Raw genomic sequence first — 17,112 nt, forward strand, 5'->3', positions numbered from 1 at the left:
AAAGGGGGGAGGCTCGGAGGGGCCGGGTAGACAGTCTCACGCATAACTTCAAAAGAGACACCAAGATTAACATCAAAGGCTTTCACCAGTGTGAAATCACACCTGCCTGTTATAACACCTCACATCAAAGGGCAAACATCAAAGGCTAATTAGATTAGACAACAAAGGGCTCTGAGGGGCAGGGGCCAGACAACATCACTTCAAAAGAGTCTGCCTTAATCAACACATCAAAGAATTAGACAACAAAAGGCACTACAAAGGGGGGCTTTTCACACCTACCTGTTATAACACACATCAAAGGACTAGACTACAAAAGGGGTGTGAGGGGGACAGGGGCCAGACAACATAACTTCAAAGAGACTATCTTAATCAATACATCAAAGAACTAAACAACAAAGGCACTACACAGGGGGGCATTTCACACCTACCTGTTATAACACACATCAAAAGGATCTCGAACAATGGGAGGCGGGACTTAGCTCATTAACATGATTGTACCCAATCACATCAAAGGATCTCACAATGGGGGGCGGGACTTAGCTCATTTGCATAAGTAGGGAGAGGTGTGACCTGTCACATCACCTGTCACTTTTTGACGAAAGCGGTATGTATACTACTACTTCAGTAAGCTTAGGCTAGCTGCCTTTTTGTTTCTCAGATGTTTCAAATATAACATGTATTGTACAAATAATAACACTGTACAATTGGTCTTTTGTATGAGTTATCATCAAATCACACAATAATGCTTGATACAACTACGACATGGTGTGTATGATTACTGTCAATCAAAAAGGTCAAAACTACAGTGCAGTTGAGTGTGATGAATAACTTGCATCACAGGTTCCTAAACATCAGTTGCAATAAATAGACTTTTATGTAAAACAAATCTTTTTAAAAATAAATCTTTGTAAGTTGTGAATCGATTCATAGTCTTGAGAAGCTCTACCCTCACATTCATTATTTATGTATTTCCCAACTCCTACTTTTAAAGCCCAGTGAAAAAGAAGACTAAATGTAATCCTCACTTTGAACATAAATTAAAATGAAGAAGGAACTCAGTAGGCGCACATTGGGCATTTTGCCAACCATTCACACTCTCTACCTGTTGGTTTGATGTTGATATCCTCATCCATGTGGATCAGATCGATGGAGGACAGAGAGTTGAGGTTCCTCAGACAAAGCTCTATGAGAGGGGACGCAGCAACCACCCTGAACTACAGTATTTAAGTAATGTGGACAATTGACCCAAAAAGTCAGATTACAGACAGAAGAACAGCTTGGATGATAGCTGGCTTCAATAGTGGTTGAAATAGTTTATTACAGTATTATTCTGATAACAGAATGCTACCTTACTGATGGTAAATAGGGAATACAAAAAATGGTGGCTCACCTTGCAATTTTGCCTCAATCCCATATCTGTCCAAGTCGGCGGAAAAACCTGAAATTAGAGTCAAATCAGTTTTTTAAATACAGTTATGACAAAGAAGCAGAACATTCATTTTGATAGGGTTGTGTGTTTTGAGCTCCTACCGTAGTGTTTGGGGTTCTTGAGGGCTCTGATGTAGAGGAGGGTGGAGCGGATCCAGTCCAGAGCCATGTTGACATCGCTGATGGTTTGGAGAACAATTTCAGCATTCAGGTGCTCCACCAGGTGGGTGTGTAAGCTGGGGGAGGAGGGTGTACTGTTACCTCATGTGCAGGGTCGGGTCATGTTACTTTGAAATGCATTCATTGCTGAAGTACAAATGAAATGGCAGCGTTGGAAATAAATAACATCATCTAATGGAGAAAAAAATTAATCAAAACTGAATACATTTGGATTACTTCAAATGTAAACATTGAACATTTTAGACACACAAATATTTGTATGTAGTATTTATATTCTTTTTTCTCTTGAAACATCTCTTAAAGGTCCCATGTCATGGCCATTTCTACTGATCATAATTCCATTGTTGAGGTCTACTAGAATAGATTTACATTGTGCAATTTTCCAAACTCACATTGGTTTCTCATACAGCATCTCTGTATAGTATGTATAGGTACTTATGTTATAATATAAGGTGTTGAGGGACTGTCATGGTTGACACGTCTCATCAACGTTGCGTGGAAGTCGGAAACAGTACCGAAGGAGTGGCAGACCGGGGTGGTGGTTCCCCTTTTTAAAAAGGGGGATCAGAGGGTCTGTGCCAATTACAGAGGCATCACACTACTCCCCGGGAAAGTTTACTCTAAGGTACTCGAAAGGAGGGTCAGGCCGATTGTCGAACCTCAGATTGAGGAGGAACAATGCGGATTCCGTCCTGGTCGTGGAACGACGGATCAGCTTTTTACTCTCGCAAGGATCCTGGAGGGGGCCTGAGAGTACGCTTATCCGGTCTACATGTGTTTTGTAGACTTGGAGAAGGCGTATGACCGAGTTCCCAGGGAGTTACAGTGGGAGATGCTGCGGGAGTATGGGGTGAGGGGGTCTCTTCTCAGGGCCATCCAATCTCTGTACTCCCAAAGCGAGAGCTGTGTCCGGGTCCTCGGCAGTAAGTCGGACCCATTTCCGGTGAGGGTTGGCCTCCGCCAGGGCTGCGCTTTGTCACCAATCCTGTTTGTAATATACATGGATCGGATTTCGAGGCGTAGTCGTGGGGGAGGGGGTCTGCAGTTCGGTGGACTAAGGATTGCACCACTGCTTTTTGCAGATGATGTGGTTCTGATGGCTTCATCGGTCTGCGACCTTCAGCACTCACTGGATCGGTTCGCAACCGAGTGTGAAGCGGCTGGGATGAGGATCAGCACCTCCAAATCTGAGGCCATGGTTCTCAGCAGGAAACCGATGGACTGTCCACTCCAAGTAGGGAACGAGTCCTTACCCCAAGTGAAGGAGTTCAAGTATCTCGGGGTCTTGTTCTCGAGTGAGGGAACAATGGAGCGTGAGATGGGCCGGAGAATCGGAGCAGCGGGAGCGGTACTGCAGTCGCTGAGAGGAAAGAGAAAGAATGTCAAGTGACAGAGCTGTAATACCTGCTCTCAATGATTTCCGCTCCATTCAAACGATTGATGTATTTGTCTCTGGTTTGCATCTTGGTCATAATCACTGCAGTCGCTGTTGTGTCAAACTACAGGATGAAAGACAGAAGTTGGTATTTAGTTTGTGCCTCATACTCAAGCTGTTGCTATCTTTATGAATCAGGTTAATGTGTTTAGACAGTTACAGCTATTTCCATAACGGCTTCAGATACCACCAAAGGTACACTTTTGAAACAAAGGCACATAACTACACTTTGTTTTGTTGTGGTGTACCACACCTTATTTCCTCATGCTAAGGGAGATAAGTAAAAAGAATGCATTATTCCATTGTTATTCTGCCATTACTTGTGGTCTTCCTGCTCGGCCTATCATCTGCAGCATGTCAGCCTCGCTGTACTCCTCACAGGAGCCGGACACATACTGCATGGTCGACTTGATGACCACCAGATGAGCAGGCAGGTTCACGCCCATGGCCAGAGTCCTGGTGGTAACTGGTGTATTATAAAAGAAAATAGCATACATTCAGTGCTCATGAAAATACAATGAATTTGATGATGTCAAACTGTACCAAAGTTCCTGATTGTGCACTGTTATGTGAAATATTATGCTATATTTTTGATATAGTTGGCATATGATTATTATTAGTGGTTATCGGCTTTAATGGTCACTGCCAAAACGTATATGAGATACTTACCGTAATTTACCCTCAAGAGCAATCTGATACTGTTGGTACCTGTAAATGTCGTTAGGTATGTACATTGTAAATCCCTGTATCTATGTTGTATGAGGTCCTTTTTGTTTTTCTGTTGTTTTCTGTTTTTCTGTCTTCATGTGGAACCTACTTGCAGCAGGTCTCCCTTGAAAAAGAGATTGATGATCTCAATGGGATTCACCTGATTAAATAAAGGTTTGAAACGAAATGAAGAGGACCTATTCTGCTCATTTCCAGGTTCATATTCATATTTAGTGTGTCTCTACTGGGACATGTCTCCATGCTCTAACGTTCAAAAAGCTTTTCACCCTCTGTCTGAAACCAGAGCCCAGTCTGCTCTGATTGGTTAGCTGGCCGGCTCTGTTGTGATTGGTCAACCACTTGATGTCCAGTGATGTCATTATGTTACGGAAATAAACAAAGGGGTCCAATGGAGGAGTTTCAGGCAGGGGGGGAGTGTGTGGGAGAGAAAATCCCTCTGGAGAGAACACAGGGATTTTTGCCTTTCCAGAGCATTTACATGAAAACCTATAGAACACACTAGAGGAAAGGGAGCATAATATGGCCTTCTTTATTAATCAATGGACATACTTTTTTTGAATCTTTATTGTAGGTCTGAATTAAAGAGAATAACTTAGGATAAAGGTTTTAAACTCTTATTTGAACTTAGATTCCCACAACTGGTGCATATCAGTCAATAAGGGTAGAACAACATAATGGTTTGTTATTGGCATATAAACCTACCAGTATAGATAATTTTAAGTTGTGTTCTCTGCAATTGAACAGGCATTTTTGACACAAACCTATAGTAACAAAGCTTGGACTAATGCCATGCAAAGTATAAACACGATATGGGTGAAGTACATTCAGATGTTGTAACCCGTGGCACTTGTCTTTCCTGTTTGTGTATGCAGCGTAACAGAAAGTAAACTGTCATGCTGGAGGGAAGAGCAGGGAGGACCCAAGTGCAGGATACCAAAATAACTTTAAAAGGAATGTCCTTTATAGCCAGTTCTATTTCGTATGAGGCTTCGCCCTCTAAGGCTATCGCTATTGGGTAATCCCACTGCACGTGTGCAGCACTGACAGACTTAATCCACGCCCACCTATGACGTGGGCCCCACCTCCGGCCTCACTTCCGTATAAATAGGAAGATGGCCCGTCCAACTGCTCCCACTTTTCTTCAGCACTCCGTTGCAGAAGCACTGTACAGGCACAAGCTCTTTTCAGAGCTGTTTACTAGAAAGCAAACCTTTCCCCCTGGCCCCATTCTCCCTCTCCTCCGGACGGGGAGACAGGGCGGGGCTCGGGGTTAGCCGACATATGAATTACGACCGGCTGTGGCTGGCTCGCTCCAGGGAGGAAGTGGCTTTACACAGACGATACAGGTGAGTCCTGCCGGGGATTGGAGCACGCAAACGCGGCTCTCAATCCCCAGGTGTCGTGCACTCATTGTGTCCGTCTCCCTCTGGCCCACAGACAGCAGAGAGCGAACGCTCTCGCGGCTGCGGCCGGGGGTGGTTGGCCAAGCCCTTGATTATTGGATCCGAGTGGCGGGCAGCAGTCAGGCGACTCCTTCCCCTCCATTCACGGATCACTATGTGGTTCCCCCGGCCCCATCCTCCCTCTCCTCCGGACGGGGGAGACAGGGCGGGGCCCGGTGTCAGCCCGGCAGCCGAGCCTATAGGTTCGGCTGCCGGGCTGACACTATCCGCCATCTCGGCTCTGCCGTATAGGCGGTATTCTCCAGGAACTCCCGGAGATCATCGGAAAGGCAGCCGCCTAATGAGATCTCCCTGTTCCCCCGGTTCAGGAGAGCTCTCCTCCGGATGACATAAGCGGTTGCCTCATAGCCTGTCGGTTATTAGGCAACAGGGCTCGCGGCACAAACCGGCTGTCTTTAAAACCTGGCGGTTGATTAGACGGCACGGGCTTGTTTCCTATGTCACAGATATGCCTCCACACACCTTTCATTCCTCAAGCGGGTTTGAGCGTGAACGCGCCTCAATGTCCGGTTTACGAGCCTTCTCCTAAACGGCGACATGATGAGAGCCGCTGTGCAATACAGCGTGTGGAGGTGCAAGAGCCGGCTGTAACCTGTCAGTCAGCAGGCAGCAGGGCTCGTGGCGCAGGCCAGCTGTATTTAACCAGGCGGTTATTAGACAGCAAGGCTTGACGTTTAAACCTGATGCTCCTAACCTGTCGGTTAGCAGGCAGCACGGTTTTTTTCCTCTGTCCCAGATGTGCCTACTACACACGGTCGTAATGAGCCCAGGGCTGTTATTACGCACTGTGTGAATAGCACTGCACACACCTCCGCTCATTCCCTCAGCGGGTTTGAGCGTGAACGCGCCTCAATGTCCAGTTTACGAGCCTTCTCCTAAACAGAGACAGGATGAGAGCTGGTGTGAGATGCAGCGTGTGGAGGCCCCCTCGCAGCTTTTCGGTCCGGGCCCCTCTTGGGTTGCTTCACGGGCAACGGCGGCGAGGGCTCTGACGTGGCTCGTCACCATGACAACCACAGCACATCCAGAGCATGTCGCGCGCTCTCAGAATATTACTCAGAATGGCGACGTGTGTGTTCGATGGACAGATGAATAATAATAAGCAGCAAGGCCCACCGGGTAAGCCGGCTGCCCCTAACCTGTCGGTTATAGGCAGCATGGCTCGCTGCATAAATAGGCTGTCTTTAAAACCTATTGGTTTTTAGGCAGCTCAGTTTTTCTCCTCTGTCCCAAACCTACCTCCTACACACGGTAATGAGCCCACGAGTGCCATTATTACAGTGAGGACAGCACTGCACACAGCTCCGCTCATCCCTTAGGGGTGTTGAGCGTGAACGCACCTCAGTGTCCAGTTTAACACTGTAAGCAATTACTGTTATTTTCAGCCGATTTTCGGCACTAATCTACTGGCAGCCCCCTAACCAGAATGTTTCTGTGAATTATTAAATTGTGTACAGTAATAAACTGAAATTGTTCAACAGTATGAATACTGTACAATTTCAGTGTATTGCTGGCGACTGCTGCCGGTATTTTACTGTTAATGAGAAAGGCTGTAAAATCCTTTCACAGTATGAGTACTGTGGTATGGCAGTGAAGTGCAGGCGTCTGTGAAGAGACTGCCGGCGCTTTACTGTTGTTTGACAGGAAAATGTGTTACAGTGGACATAATGAGAGCCTGTGTGAGGTGCAGCGTCTGGAGGGCTCTGGCGTGGCTCGTCACCATGACAACCACAGCACATCCAGAGCAGGTTGGCGCGCTGAGTGGCGGCGCGTGTGTTCAATGGACAGATGGAATATATAATATGCAGCAAGGCTCCCCGGTTAAGCCGGTTGCCAATAGCCTATTGGTTACTTGGCAGCATGGCTCGCTGCCTAAGCCGGCTGGGTTTTTTAACTTATCGGTTAATAAAACAGCAGGGCGTACTATTCAATCCGTCTACCTTTAAACTTTTTGGGTTTAGGCAGCACGGATTTTTCCTCTGTCTCAGACGTACCTCCTACCCACGGTCGTAATAAGCCCACGGAGGGCCATTATTACACCTCGGGTGGACAGCACTGCACACACCTCCGCTCATCCCTTAGTGATGTTGAGCGTGAATGCGCAGTTTACGAGTCTTCTCCTAAACGGCGACATAATGAGAGCCTGTGTGAAATGCAGCGTGTGGAGGTCTCTGGCGTGGTTTGCCACCAACCACAGCACATCCAGAGAATGTACACCCGGCGCTATCAGAGTACTGGATGGTACTCAGGGTGGCGGCGCGTGTGTCTGATGGACAGATGGATGAGCAGGCGGATGGGCAGAGAGTAGTCTCTGCAGTTCGCCTCTCCCCCCCGCAGTTCTACGGGATACAGGAAGTCCTGTCATCCCGGGAACAGTGTCTCGCGCTCCGTGCAGAGCGGCAGGAACTCTGGTTAAAAGGAAGCTTTTTTCCAGGGTTCCTCATGGGGAAGAAAATCAGGGTTTTTTACTCCCGGTATTTTCTGGTCCCGAAGGAGACGGGGCGGGGGGAATGAGACCCATCCTCGATCTGTCAGTGTCCAACAAGGGAATGGCCTTTTCCCATGCTGACGATCAAACAGGTGCTGGAGTGTTCACCAGGGAGGTGCACATCCATAGTCCTGAAGGATGCAGTCCTCCACGTAACCATCATCCCGAAACACAGAATTTCCTGCGTTTCTCATTCCTGGCTCCACACACTTTTTCAAAGTGGGTGGAGCCGGTGGGAGCAGCTACTCAGAATGGGGATGAGTGTTATTTTACCTGGACGGCCGGCTGTGGCTGGCTCGCTCCAGGAAGGGAGGAAGCGGCTTACAGACGATACAGTTCGTATCTCATCTGTCAAACCTGGGTTTCATTATCAACTGGAAGAAGAGCTGTCCTCGTCCCTCCCAGGTTATCTTTTTAACTGGGAGTGGAATTGAACTCAGCCCGCATGAGAGCGCGACTCTCAGCGGAGAGGGGAGAAAGTGACAGCTCTCCTCCAGCGCGTCACACCCCGCGGGGCGGTGACAGCCCTCTCCGTGATGCAGCTGTTAGGCATGATATCAGCTGGTCACGTGGTGATCCCCCTGGGTCTCCTTCATAGTGAGGAGACTCAGGTGGTTTATTCGCCTGTGCATCGACCCCGTGCGTCAGAGGAGACGCATGGTGTACATTCCTCCTTCCGTGGTTTGGATTTGACCCACTGGAAAAATCTCCACGTCAGTGGGGGTGCCCCTGAGCAGAGTGACGTCACACACCGCAGTGTTCACAGACGCATCTCTCGCAGGCAGAGGAACGTGCATGTCGCAGGCAGTGGGGGGACAGTGGCCGGCTCACATGTCTCTCCATATAACGTGCTGGAATTACTCTCCGTATGGAAAGTGCTCCAGCACTTCGTCCCGTTGCTGTACAATCAACATATGTTGATTCAAACAGACAACAAAGCAGCGGCGGCCTACATAAATCGCCAGGGAGGTGTTCGATCAGCGCAGCTGCTGAACACACATCCCACACAGCCAAATGGACAGTGTTCCGTGTGGTGTGTAGGGAGAAGCCTGGACCCCGTTGGCCCCCCTGCCTCGTGCTGTCGTTCCTCCAGCTGTTGCTGGACAGGAATTGGCTTATAGCACGGTAAAAACATGCTGCTGCCATTTCATCTTGCCACGTAGATTGGTGTCAGCACGGTGTGTAGTCACCCTCTGGCAAAACGTTTTCTACGGGGAGCACAGAGACTCAGACATGTGTCACGCGCTTTAGCGCCTCAATGGGTTTTTGGCTTAGTATTACGCGCACTGAGTAAAGCTCCATTTGAACCTTTAGATCAGGTCCTCCTGAAGTTCTTGTCAGCCAAAGTAGCTCTGCTCCTGGCTCTCACATCAGCTAAAGGGTGAGTGATATGTCTGCTCTCTCTGTGGCTCCGTCATGTCTCCAGATCCAAGGAGATGGCAGCTCAGCTGTTTTGCGCCTTAAACCGGCTTTTATGCCAAAGGTGATTACAAGCTCTTTTAGATCGAGAGGGATCACTTTGGATGGGTTCTTCCCTCCTCCTCACACATCAGAGGAGGAAGCCACATCTCATCTCCTCTGTCCCGTACGTGCGCTGTCATGTTATATTGCACGCACAGCCACGTTGCGCAAGTCTCAGCGCCTGTTTGTGCATTACAGAGAGCACTCAATAGGGCAGCCTCTGTCCGCACAGCGGCTGTCACACTGGTTGTGTGAGGCTGTATCACAGGCGTATGTTTCCTCTGGGGTGGATCCCCCAGAAAACATCAAAGCGCACAGCACCAGAGGAATTTCAACCTCTATGGCGTTGCATGGAGGAATGACAGTGGGAGACATTTGCAATGCTGCATCTTGGTCTTCCCCCTGTTCTTTTATTTGTTTTTATTTGAGGGATGTCTCCCATTCCTCTCTGACACACTCAGTACTGCTGTTCTGTCAGATTGAGTAATGTCAGGGACTAAACGGCGTGCCCGCTCTCCTGCCTATCGGCATTCAGAGAGCTGCCCCTTTTGCCCCTCTTTTATAGGTTTAACAAGTGGGATTTGTTTATCTCTACTTTTTTTAAGCGACGGGTATTCACCTTCATTCCCTTAAAGAGAATATTCATTTGGAATAAGGCTATATTTCCAGGGACTGTGATGCTCCTTCTTTTTCGCATGGGTTATTAATTGAGTAGATGGGTTTTTGTGCTTCTGGTTACGGACGGACCAGTGGGGCGTGGACTACATCCTGCTTCGCCCGTAACCCAATAGCGATAGCCTTAGAGGGCGAAGCCTCATACGAAATAGAACTGAGGTTACGTACTGTAACCCAGCTTCTATGAGTATAGGCGCAGCCCTCTAAGGTTCGGGCCCCACTGGCTCCGCGAATAGCTGAAGAAAAGCTGTTTGTGTGGGAGCAGTTGGACGGGCCATCTTCCTATTTATACGGAAGTGATGGTGGGCGTGGATTAAATCTGTCAGTGCTGCACACGTGCAGTGGGATTACCCAATAGCGATAGCCTTAGAGGGCTGCGCCTATACTCATAGAAGCTGGGTTACAGTACGTAACCTCAGTTGTCCAGGAATAAACAGAGCTGGGCAAGGCAAAGAAAAACAAAACAGAACTCTGTCTCATTAACATCAAATATCAAGGACCCGACAACAACAAACAGAAAACCAGAACTTCAATTCATGCAAGACTAATCACAAGGACAAGACACAGCTGGGGAGGGAAGGCAACACACAGAGGCACCAGGTGAACAGGATCAGGTAATCAAACAGGAGGGACAACACAGAGACAGGAAGTGAAAACAGACATAACACAGGGGCTGGACACTTTTCAAAATAAAACAGACAGATTGTGACATAATCGTGCTGCACACTTATATAGTCACACATCTATATACAGCACAAGATAAAAGGACTCACAGAGGACGGGAAGGTCTGACACAGTGAAGGCCTCTTCTATCAACTTCCTATCACACAGGTCAACTCCTGCATGGTGGTATCCCACTCCAAACATCACCAGATCTGGAATACAGACATAACCTCAGAATCATGTTCAACAGTTCAAATGAAGGCCACAATCATGTTCTGATATACTGGCTCTTGACATGGTTCCAAAAGAGCACTCACCTCTTAGTTTTGAATCCAGAATAGAGTTTGCATACTTCATCAGCCTTAACAGATACAAAGTCAAGCAAGTTCAGCTAAAGCTTTATATTAAACTGAACTCAAATGTTTGATGAATAGATGAAAACATGTCATAGATAAATCAGAAACGTACCTCTGCTTGTGCTCAATGCTCATAATGAACCGAGCATCCTTGGCCAGAACTGCAGCTGCCTGCTGAACTCCTTTCCTTGTAGAGCAAAACTACAGAATACCATCATTATTAGATTATGAAGAAATATAATTACACCATTTTCAATAATAACATTAGAATATTATCCAATAAAAACAATATGTGGCTTGATTTCCCCACCACGAGTGTGGGCTTCTGGTCAGAGTACGTCTGTATGATGTTGGCCATCTTGTAGTTGAGTGACAGGTCGAACTTGAACTCTGATTGGTTGGGACTGGAGGGGAATCCCAGCACCACCTTCCTCAGCTTCACTGGACGGTGGCTCTCGTCCATTTCCAGATATGTGGCCGGACCGCTCTCATCAGACAGCCAGTCTGCGATCTATCAACACAACATTAGAGCCGAAACAATGAGCAGAGCAGCTGATTTACAATAGGGAATACAGTAAAGACACACAATTGTTTCCATCAATTAAAGTACAGTACTTAGAGATGTGTCTTTCTTAACTGTTGATACTTAGTTTTGAGTTGCTACTTTTTTTTATTCTTGCTTAAGATGTGAATCTTACTTATGTCAAGTATACCATCAGGACTCAACAATATCTTTTAAAAAGTGGTTGCATGGCATCAACACTTGGTTGACAAAACTGAAAATATTGTTGCCATTTCTAGTCAATTTATATATCAAGATACTTTGCATTTATATGTAATTTTAATAATAAAAAAGTAAACCTAAATAATAATAAAATAATTAAACCTTCATTACGGTAACCCAAAAGTCAAAGATGTCGGGATACTTTGCCTCCCAAAACTTCAAGATATCATTTTGGTTTTTAATTTTTGGTTTTATCTTTGTCAGTTGAATCAATTTGCACATTCCGTTGTGATGTTGACACACGAACGTACATGCCAAGTTGTCTGGTCCTGATTGTAAGAGCAATATTTAAGATCAGCAATGCAAAATATATTTTAATATATTTGTTTTTTTATATATATGTTAAAAGGCAAAGATAAAGAATTGGTTGCCTATTTCTAAAAAAAATGTGCTAATTGAAACCTGGCATCCTGGTTACTATCACACCCTGGTCATTATGAGAGATTTGATGTCACTTTGAAAGCTGCCTGCTGCTGAATTATTTTGCCATAAATACATTTCTCAGCCACTTACATCCGAGACGTTGGGGATGGTGGCTGATACCGCCACAAACCTCATGCAGAGGCCTGTCTCTGTATTCTGTGCTGTTCTGTAGGCATGCACCGCCTTCATCCTGCTCACCACTACCTCCAGCGTGGCACCGCGGGTCTCATCCTTCACCACATGCACCTGGAGGAATAACGTGCCGTTACACAGGTGGCTTAGGAAGACCCTTTAAAGCAGGGGTGTCAAACTCAATTTCATCACGGGCCACATTAACATTATGGTTGCACTCAAAGGGTCGGTTGTAACTTTAAGACTATATAAAAATACATATATAAATATTTAGTATATATAAAATAATGTATTATATTACATTATTGCCTCTTCATTGGATTATTATCGGATAAGGTAATAACTTCATAATTAACTACGTCTGAAAGCAGAAGTCTAGGGCAAATCATTGCAAGTCTCTTCAGTGAGGATGTCGCAAAATGATTTAAAAAGAAAAGCCAAATTATGGAAAAAAAGTCACACAAAAAACAAAAACATTTTGAAAAAAAAGTTACATTTAAAAAAAAAAAGGTCAAATTCGAGATGCATTGTGGGACATGTAGGTTATGGGCAATGTGCTTCTGTAACTCGGCATGTAACCGTATAATAAACATATTATATTCTTTACAAGCTCTTGTGGGGCCAAAAATCACAGGCCGGATTTGGCCCCCGGGCCTTGAGTTTGACACCCCTGCCTTAAAGGCTCCACACAGAGATGTCGGTATGTAGGTCAAATCAAATAAAGCTATCCGTTAGCACTGTATTCCATTATTAACATCAGAAGGTGTATTTCAGGTCCTATGCATTCTCATAATACACAGTCCCAGGACAGGATGTACTATCATTTTAATGACTAGCCTCAAGTGAAATGAAGTGCTGAGGGCAGAGGGTAATTATGTGACATCACACACTGCGGCATAATAAAACACACTGTAGACAGTGAATCTTCTGGTGCACAGTGAGCATCCACCTCTGTGCAGGAAATAAGTGCCTGATGAAATCATATACTGGAAGTCTAAATAAAAGTGACCCAATAATGTCATGATGTGACCAAAATGTAATCCTGAAAGATTGTGATACCTGTCAGGTGGGTCTTTTTTCAGAACTGATGTCATCATTTTGAAGGATAATGTTATAATGTATGTGTGAAAATGTCCACTGGAATGTTCATGTTTAGAAATGTAAGCTTGAGGCTTTACGTAGAATTTGGAATTCACAACAGCTGCGTTGTTATCAGGCAGAGATAAAAGTAAAATCCCTGGAAATTGAAAATGAACCTGCCCATAGCCATGCTGATTGCTCGTTGTTAAAGGATGGTCCATTAGACTAGAAATTATCTTAGGTTGGACAAAAGAAGAACATTTGCTTTTATTAAATTGCCATAAGGGATCTTTCTTCTTAAACATTTTGGGCACTTTTTATCCCCCTGTTAATTTATTTTCGAATAAGGCAAAGCTCGCATCAGTTTGTGTTAAGAACGGTACTGTCACGATTCTCATGTTATGTCACGTTTGTAGTTTTGTATGTTTGGGTTTATTTTGCTGTTCGGTTCTCCCTGTCATGTTTTCCTCCTTAGAGGTTTCTCAATACTCAAATTTCCCCCCCTCGACTCCTCGGTCCTCCGGTAGTTCAGCGCGCCATGTTGAAGGACATCTCATTTCTCTAAATGCACTTCGAGGACCGAGTATCGAGCATCGAGGAGGCTCTCTGGAGGCGCTCTAACCGAGGAGACACTGATGCATCCTCCACGGCTCCTCCACGGATGCATTTCCGGGAACGGTGGAGGCGTGACGCACGGCCGAACTTATCTCAGCCAATGACAGCTCTGCATGCATCCCTTGGTTATTATATTAGTAACTGCTTTCATCGCAGCTGTGAGGTCCGTGCAGAAAGCAGAGCAGTGTGTATAATATATATCACTCAGTATAACAGGCCTACATTACTCTCTGTATTTGCTTTAGTTTAGTAGATATCTACAAACAAAGAGTCGATATTTTTCTAAGACCATTTAGTGTTTCACATAATAAAATACACAACGGCTGTAGCCTGACTATGCTTTAGGAGCAGTAGGTGTGTGTGGTACAGTGTGTAGGTGTGTGTGTGGTACAGTGTGTAGGTGTGTGTTGTACAGTGCGTAGATGCGGCGGACAGACGGGTCTCAGTTGGTTTGGTGTCCTATGCTTACTTTTAATACTTGTACAACTTTTGGCCCGTAATTTCAATTCCCCATTTCAGCGACCAGAGAGAGGGGGGGGGGATATATCCAGTCTCTGATTGTGTTACGTTATTATGAGAGTGCTCTCATACTTGTTTGATTCTGAAATTGTATATATTTACATAAATATATGTGTGTGTATATGTCCGCATCTGTAGCCTGTTATTGTCTCATTATACCGCACTGTCAATGAATTAAAAGTAAATATATAAGTCGTCATGAACACATCTGTCCATCAGACAGAGGGCTGCTGTGCCTCCTGTCATCATTAATGGACGTCTCTTTAAAATGACCGCTCAGAGGAGAGGAGTTCTCATTTCTCTAACCGCCTGCTGCTTCCCCTCCTCTCTCCTCGGTTCCCCTCCTCAGTCCTCCGCTCACATCTCCTGTGGGCGGCACCAAGTCTCGAGGAGGGGAGTCAAGGATAGGAGTCGAGGAGGGGAAATTTGAGTATTGAGAAACCTCTCTTGCTTCTTGTCTGGTCCCTCTCCCTGTGTTTTCCTCCCTGTCGTTAGTTTTCCTGGTGTGTCTCGTTGTCTGATTGTGTTCACCTGTGGCCCTTGTGTTTCTCCTCCCCTGCCCGCTGTTTCTCGTCCTGTGATTACCCCTCCCTGTATTTAGTCTTGTCTCTTCCTGTGTTCAGTGTTGGTTCGTCTTTTGTTTGTGACTGAGTTCACCGGTGAATGTTCTGTTTTGTCCAAGTTATTTTTCAATATCCTTGAAATAAAGGTTAATCTGAGTTATCTGCATTTGGGTCCTGCTTCCTTCACTCAACCGTAACAGTACGAACCAACCAAGAATGGACTCAGATTATTTTGCTCTACAGGCGGAATGTCTTGGGTACTCTCTGGAGTACATTTTTTATACTTGGAAGGGCACCTCATCTAGACGGGGTAGAGAGGCTGCGTTGAAGGAGGCACGTCAGGAGGTTGCTCGCAAGCCCTGGCTCAGGAGCTTGTTGCCTGAGTGGCTACAACTTTTCACAAGTTGTCCTGAGGACTTGTCCGAAGCCTCTAACCCTTTCCTGGGGTATGACCAGGCCTTGGGAGGCCCACGGATTCTCCAAAGAATCTCTAGGAGACGCAAGACCAAGATTCCAGCCCGTGCTCCAGTGGTTCCGGTTCCAGTACCGGGCCCAGTAGCCATGGTTCCGGCCCCAGCAGCCATGGTTCCGGCTTCAGTACCGGCCCCAGTAGCCATGGTTCCTACTCCAGTTTCGGCTCCAGGACTGGCTTACCGGCTGACGCCAGCTCCCCGAGTCCTGTCGGTGTACTGGCCGTCTCCAGCACCTCGTCTCCTGTTGGCTCTCCAGCCGATGCCAGCTCCCCGTGTCCTGTCGGCGTACCGACCGACACAAGTCCCTTTCCCCTCTCGAGTCCCCTCTTGAGTCTCTTCTCGAGTCCCCTCTCGAGTCACCGCTCGAGTTCCCTCTCCAGTCACCTCTCGAGTTCCCTCTCCAGTCACCGCTCGAATTCCCTCTCAAGTCTCCTCTCGAGTTCCCTCTCAAGTCTCCTCTCGAGATCCCTCTCAAGTCACCTCTCGAGTCAACTCTCAAGCCCTCTCTCAAGTCCCTACTCAAGTCCCTACTGAAGTGCCGTTGGAGGTTCTGCCGGGGGTCCTGCCAACCCTATGTCCCGTGCCGTTGGAGGCCCCGCCGACGATTCTTCTGCCGGGGGTCCGGCCAACCCTATGTCCCGTGCCGTTGGAGGCCACGCCGACTACTCTTCTGCCGGGGGTCCTGCCAACCCTGTGTTCTGTGCCGTTGGAGGTCCCGCCGACTGCTCTCCTGCCGGGGGCACTGCCAATCTTATGTCTTGCGCCGTTGGAGGTCCCGCCGACTACTCTTCTGCCGGGGGTCCTGCCAACCCTGTGTCCTGTGCCTCTGGGGGTCCCGCCGACAACTCTTCTGCCGGGGGTCCTGCCAACCCCTTGTCCTGTTCGGTTGGAGGTCCCGCCGCTACCTGTCTCGCCGGGGGTCCTGCCGACTCCTGGTCCTCTTCCGTGAGGGATCCTGCCGAAGCCTGTCCCACCGGCTCCGGTTCCTGCCCGGCCTCTGGAGCTGTCCCGTCAGGGCCTTCCTGCCCGTCCTCCGGAGTTGTTCCGTCGCCGCCTGCTTCGCCCTCGAGCCCGGCCCCCTGAGAGCCGCGGTCTTCGCCTTCAAGCCCGGCCCCCTGAGAGCCGCGGTCCTCGCCCTCGGGCCCCTGACTCTTCCTGCCGCTGCCTTCGCCCTCATGCTCGGCCCCCTGAGTTCGCCCGCTGTGGTCCTCTCCTCTCCATGGACTCTGCCTTGCCTCCGGGCCGTCCGCCCGAGTCCCCCTTCTCGGCTTCTGCCTTGCCCCCGGGCCGTCCACCCGAGATCCCTTCCGGGCCCTCCGCTGTGCTCCTGGGCTGTCATCCCAAAACCCGTCCTCCAGACCCCCTCCACCCACCCTGCTTGAGTTTTTGGACTTTTGTGTTTTTTTTTAGGGACGTCTGGAATCCGTCCCTTGAGGGGGGCGTTCTGTCACGATTCTCATGTTATGTCACGTTTGTAGTTTTGTATGTTTGGGTTTATTTTGCTGTTCGGTTCTCCCTGTCTTGTTTTCCTCCTTGTGTCTTGTCTGGTCCCTCTCCCTGTGTTTTTCCTCCCTGTCGTTAGTTTCCCTGGTGTGTCTGATTGTGTTCACCTGTGGCCCTTGTGTTTCTCCTCCCCTGCCCGGCT

At 47.5% G+C, this 17,112-nt stretch overlaps 1 protein-coding gene across 1 annotated transcript in view; it reads right to left on the reverse strand.

Annotated features, from left to right (window-relative positions):
* Positions 1-17,112, reverse strand: part of hfm1 (helicase for meiosis 1) — a 38,148-nt gene that overhangs the window by 16,845 nt on the left and 4,191 nt on the right. The window contains exons 7-16 of the mRNA XM_034103804.2: positions 12,176-12,331; positions 11,189-11,389; positions 10,991-11,079; positions 10,840-10,883; positions 10,633-10,734; positions 3,364-3,509; positions 3,013-3,107; positions 1,531-1,664; positions 1,391-1,438; positions 1,103-1,183 (exon numbers count right to left, since the gene is read on the reverse strand). Coding sequence (XP_033959695.2) covers positions 1,103-1,183; positions 1,391-1,438; positions 1,531-1,664; positions 3,013-3,107; positions 3,364-3,509; positions 10,633-10,734; positions 10,840-10,883; positions 10,991-11,079; positions 11,189-11,389; positions 12,176-12,331 — 1,096 coding nt within the window. The remainder of the gene's footprint in view (positions 1-1,102; positions 1,184-1,390; positions 1,439-1,530; positions 1,665-3,012; positions 3,108-3,363; positions 3,510-10,632; positions 10,735-10,839; positions 10,884-10,990; positions 11,080-11,188; positions 11,390-12,175; positions 12,332-17,112) is intronic.

Source organism: Pseudochaenichthys georgianus, chromosome 17 (assembly GCF_902827115.2).
Source record: "Pseudochaenichthys georgianus chromosome 17, fPseGeo1.2, whole genome shotgun sequence".
NCBI classification, from domain to species: domain Eukaryota; kingdom Metazoa; phylum Chordata; class Actinopteri; order Perciformes; family Channichthyidae; genus Pseudochaenichthys; species Pseudochaenichthys georgianus.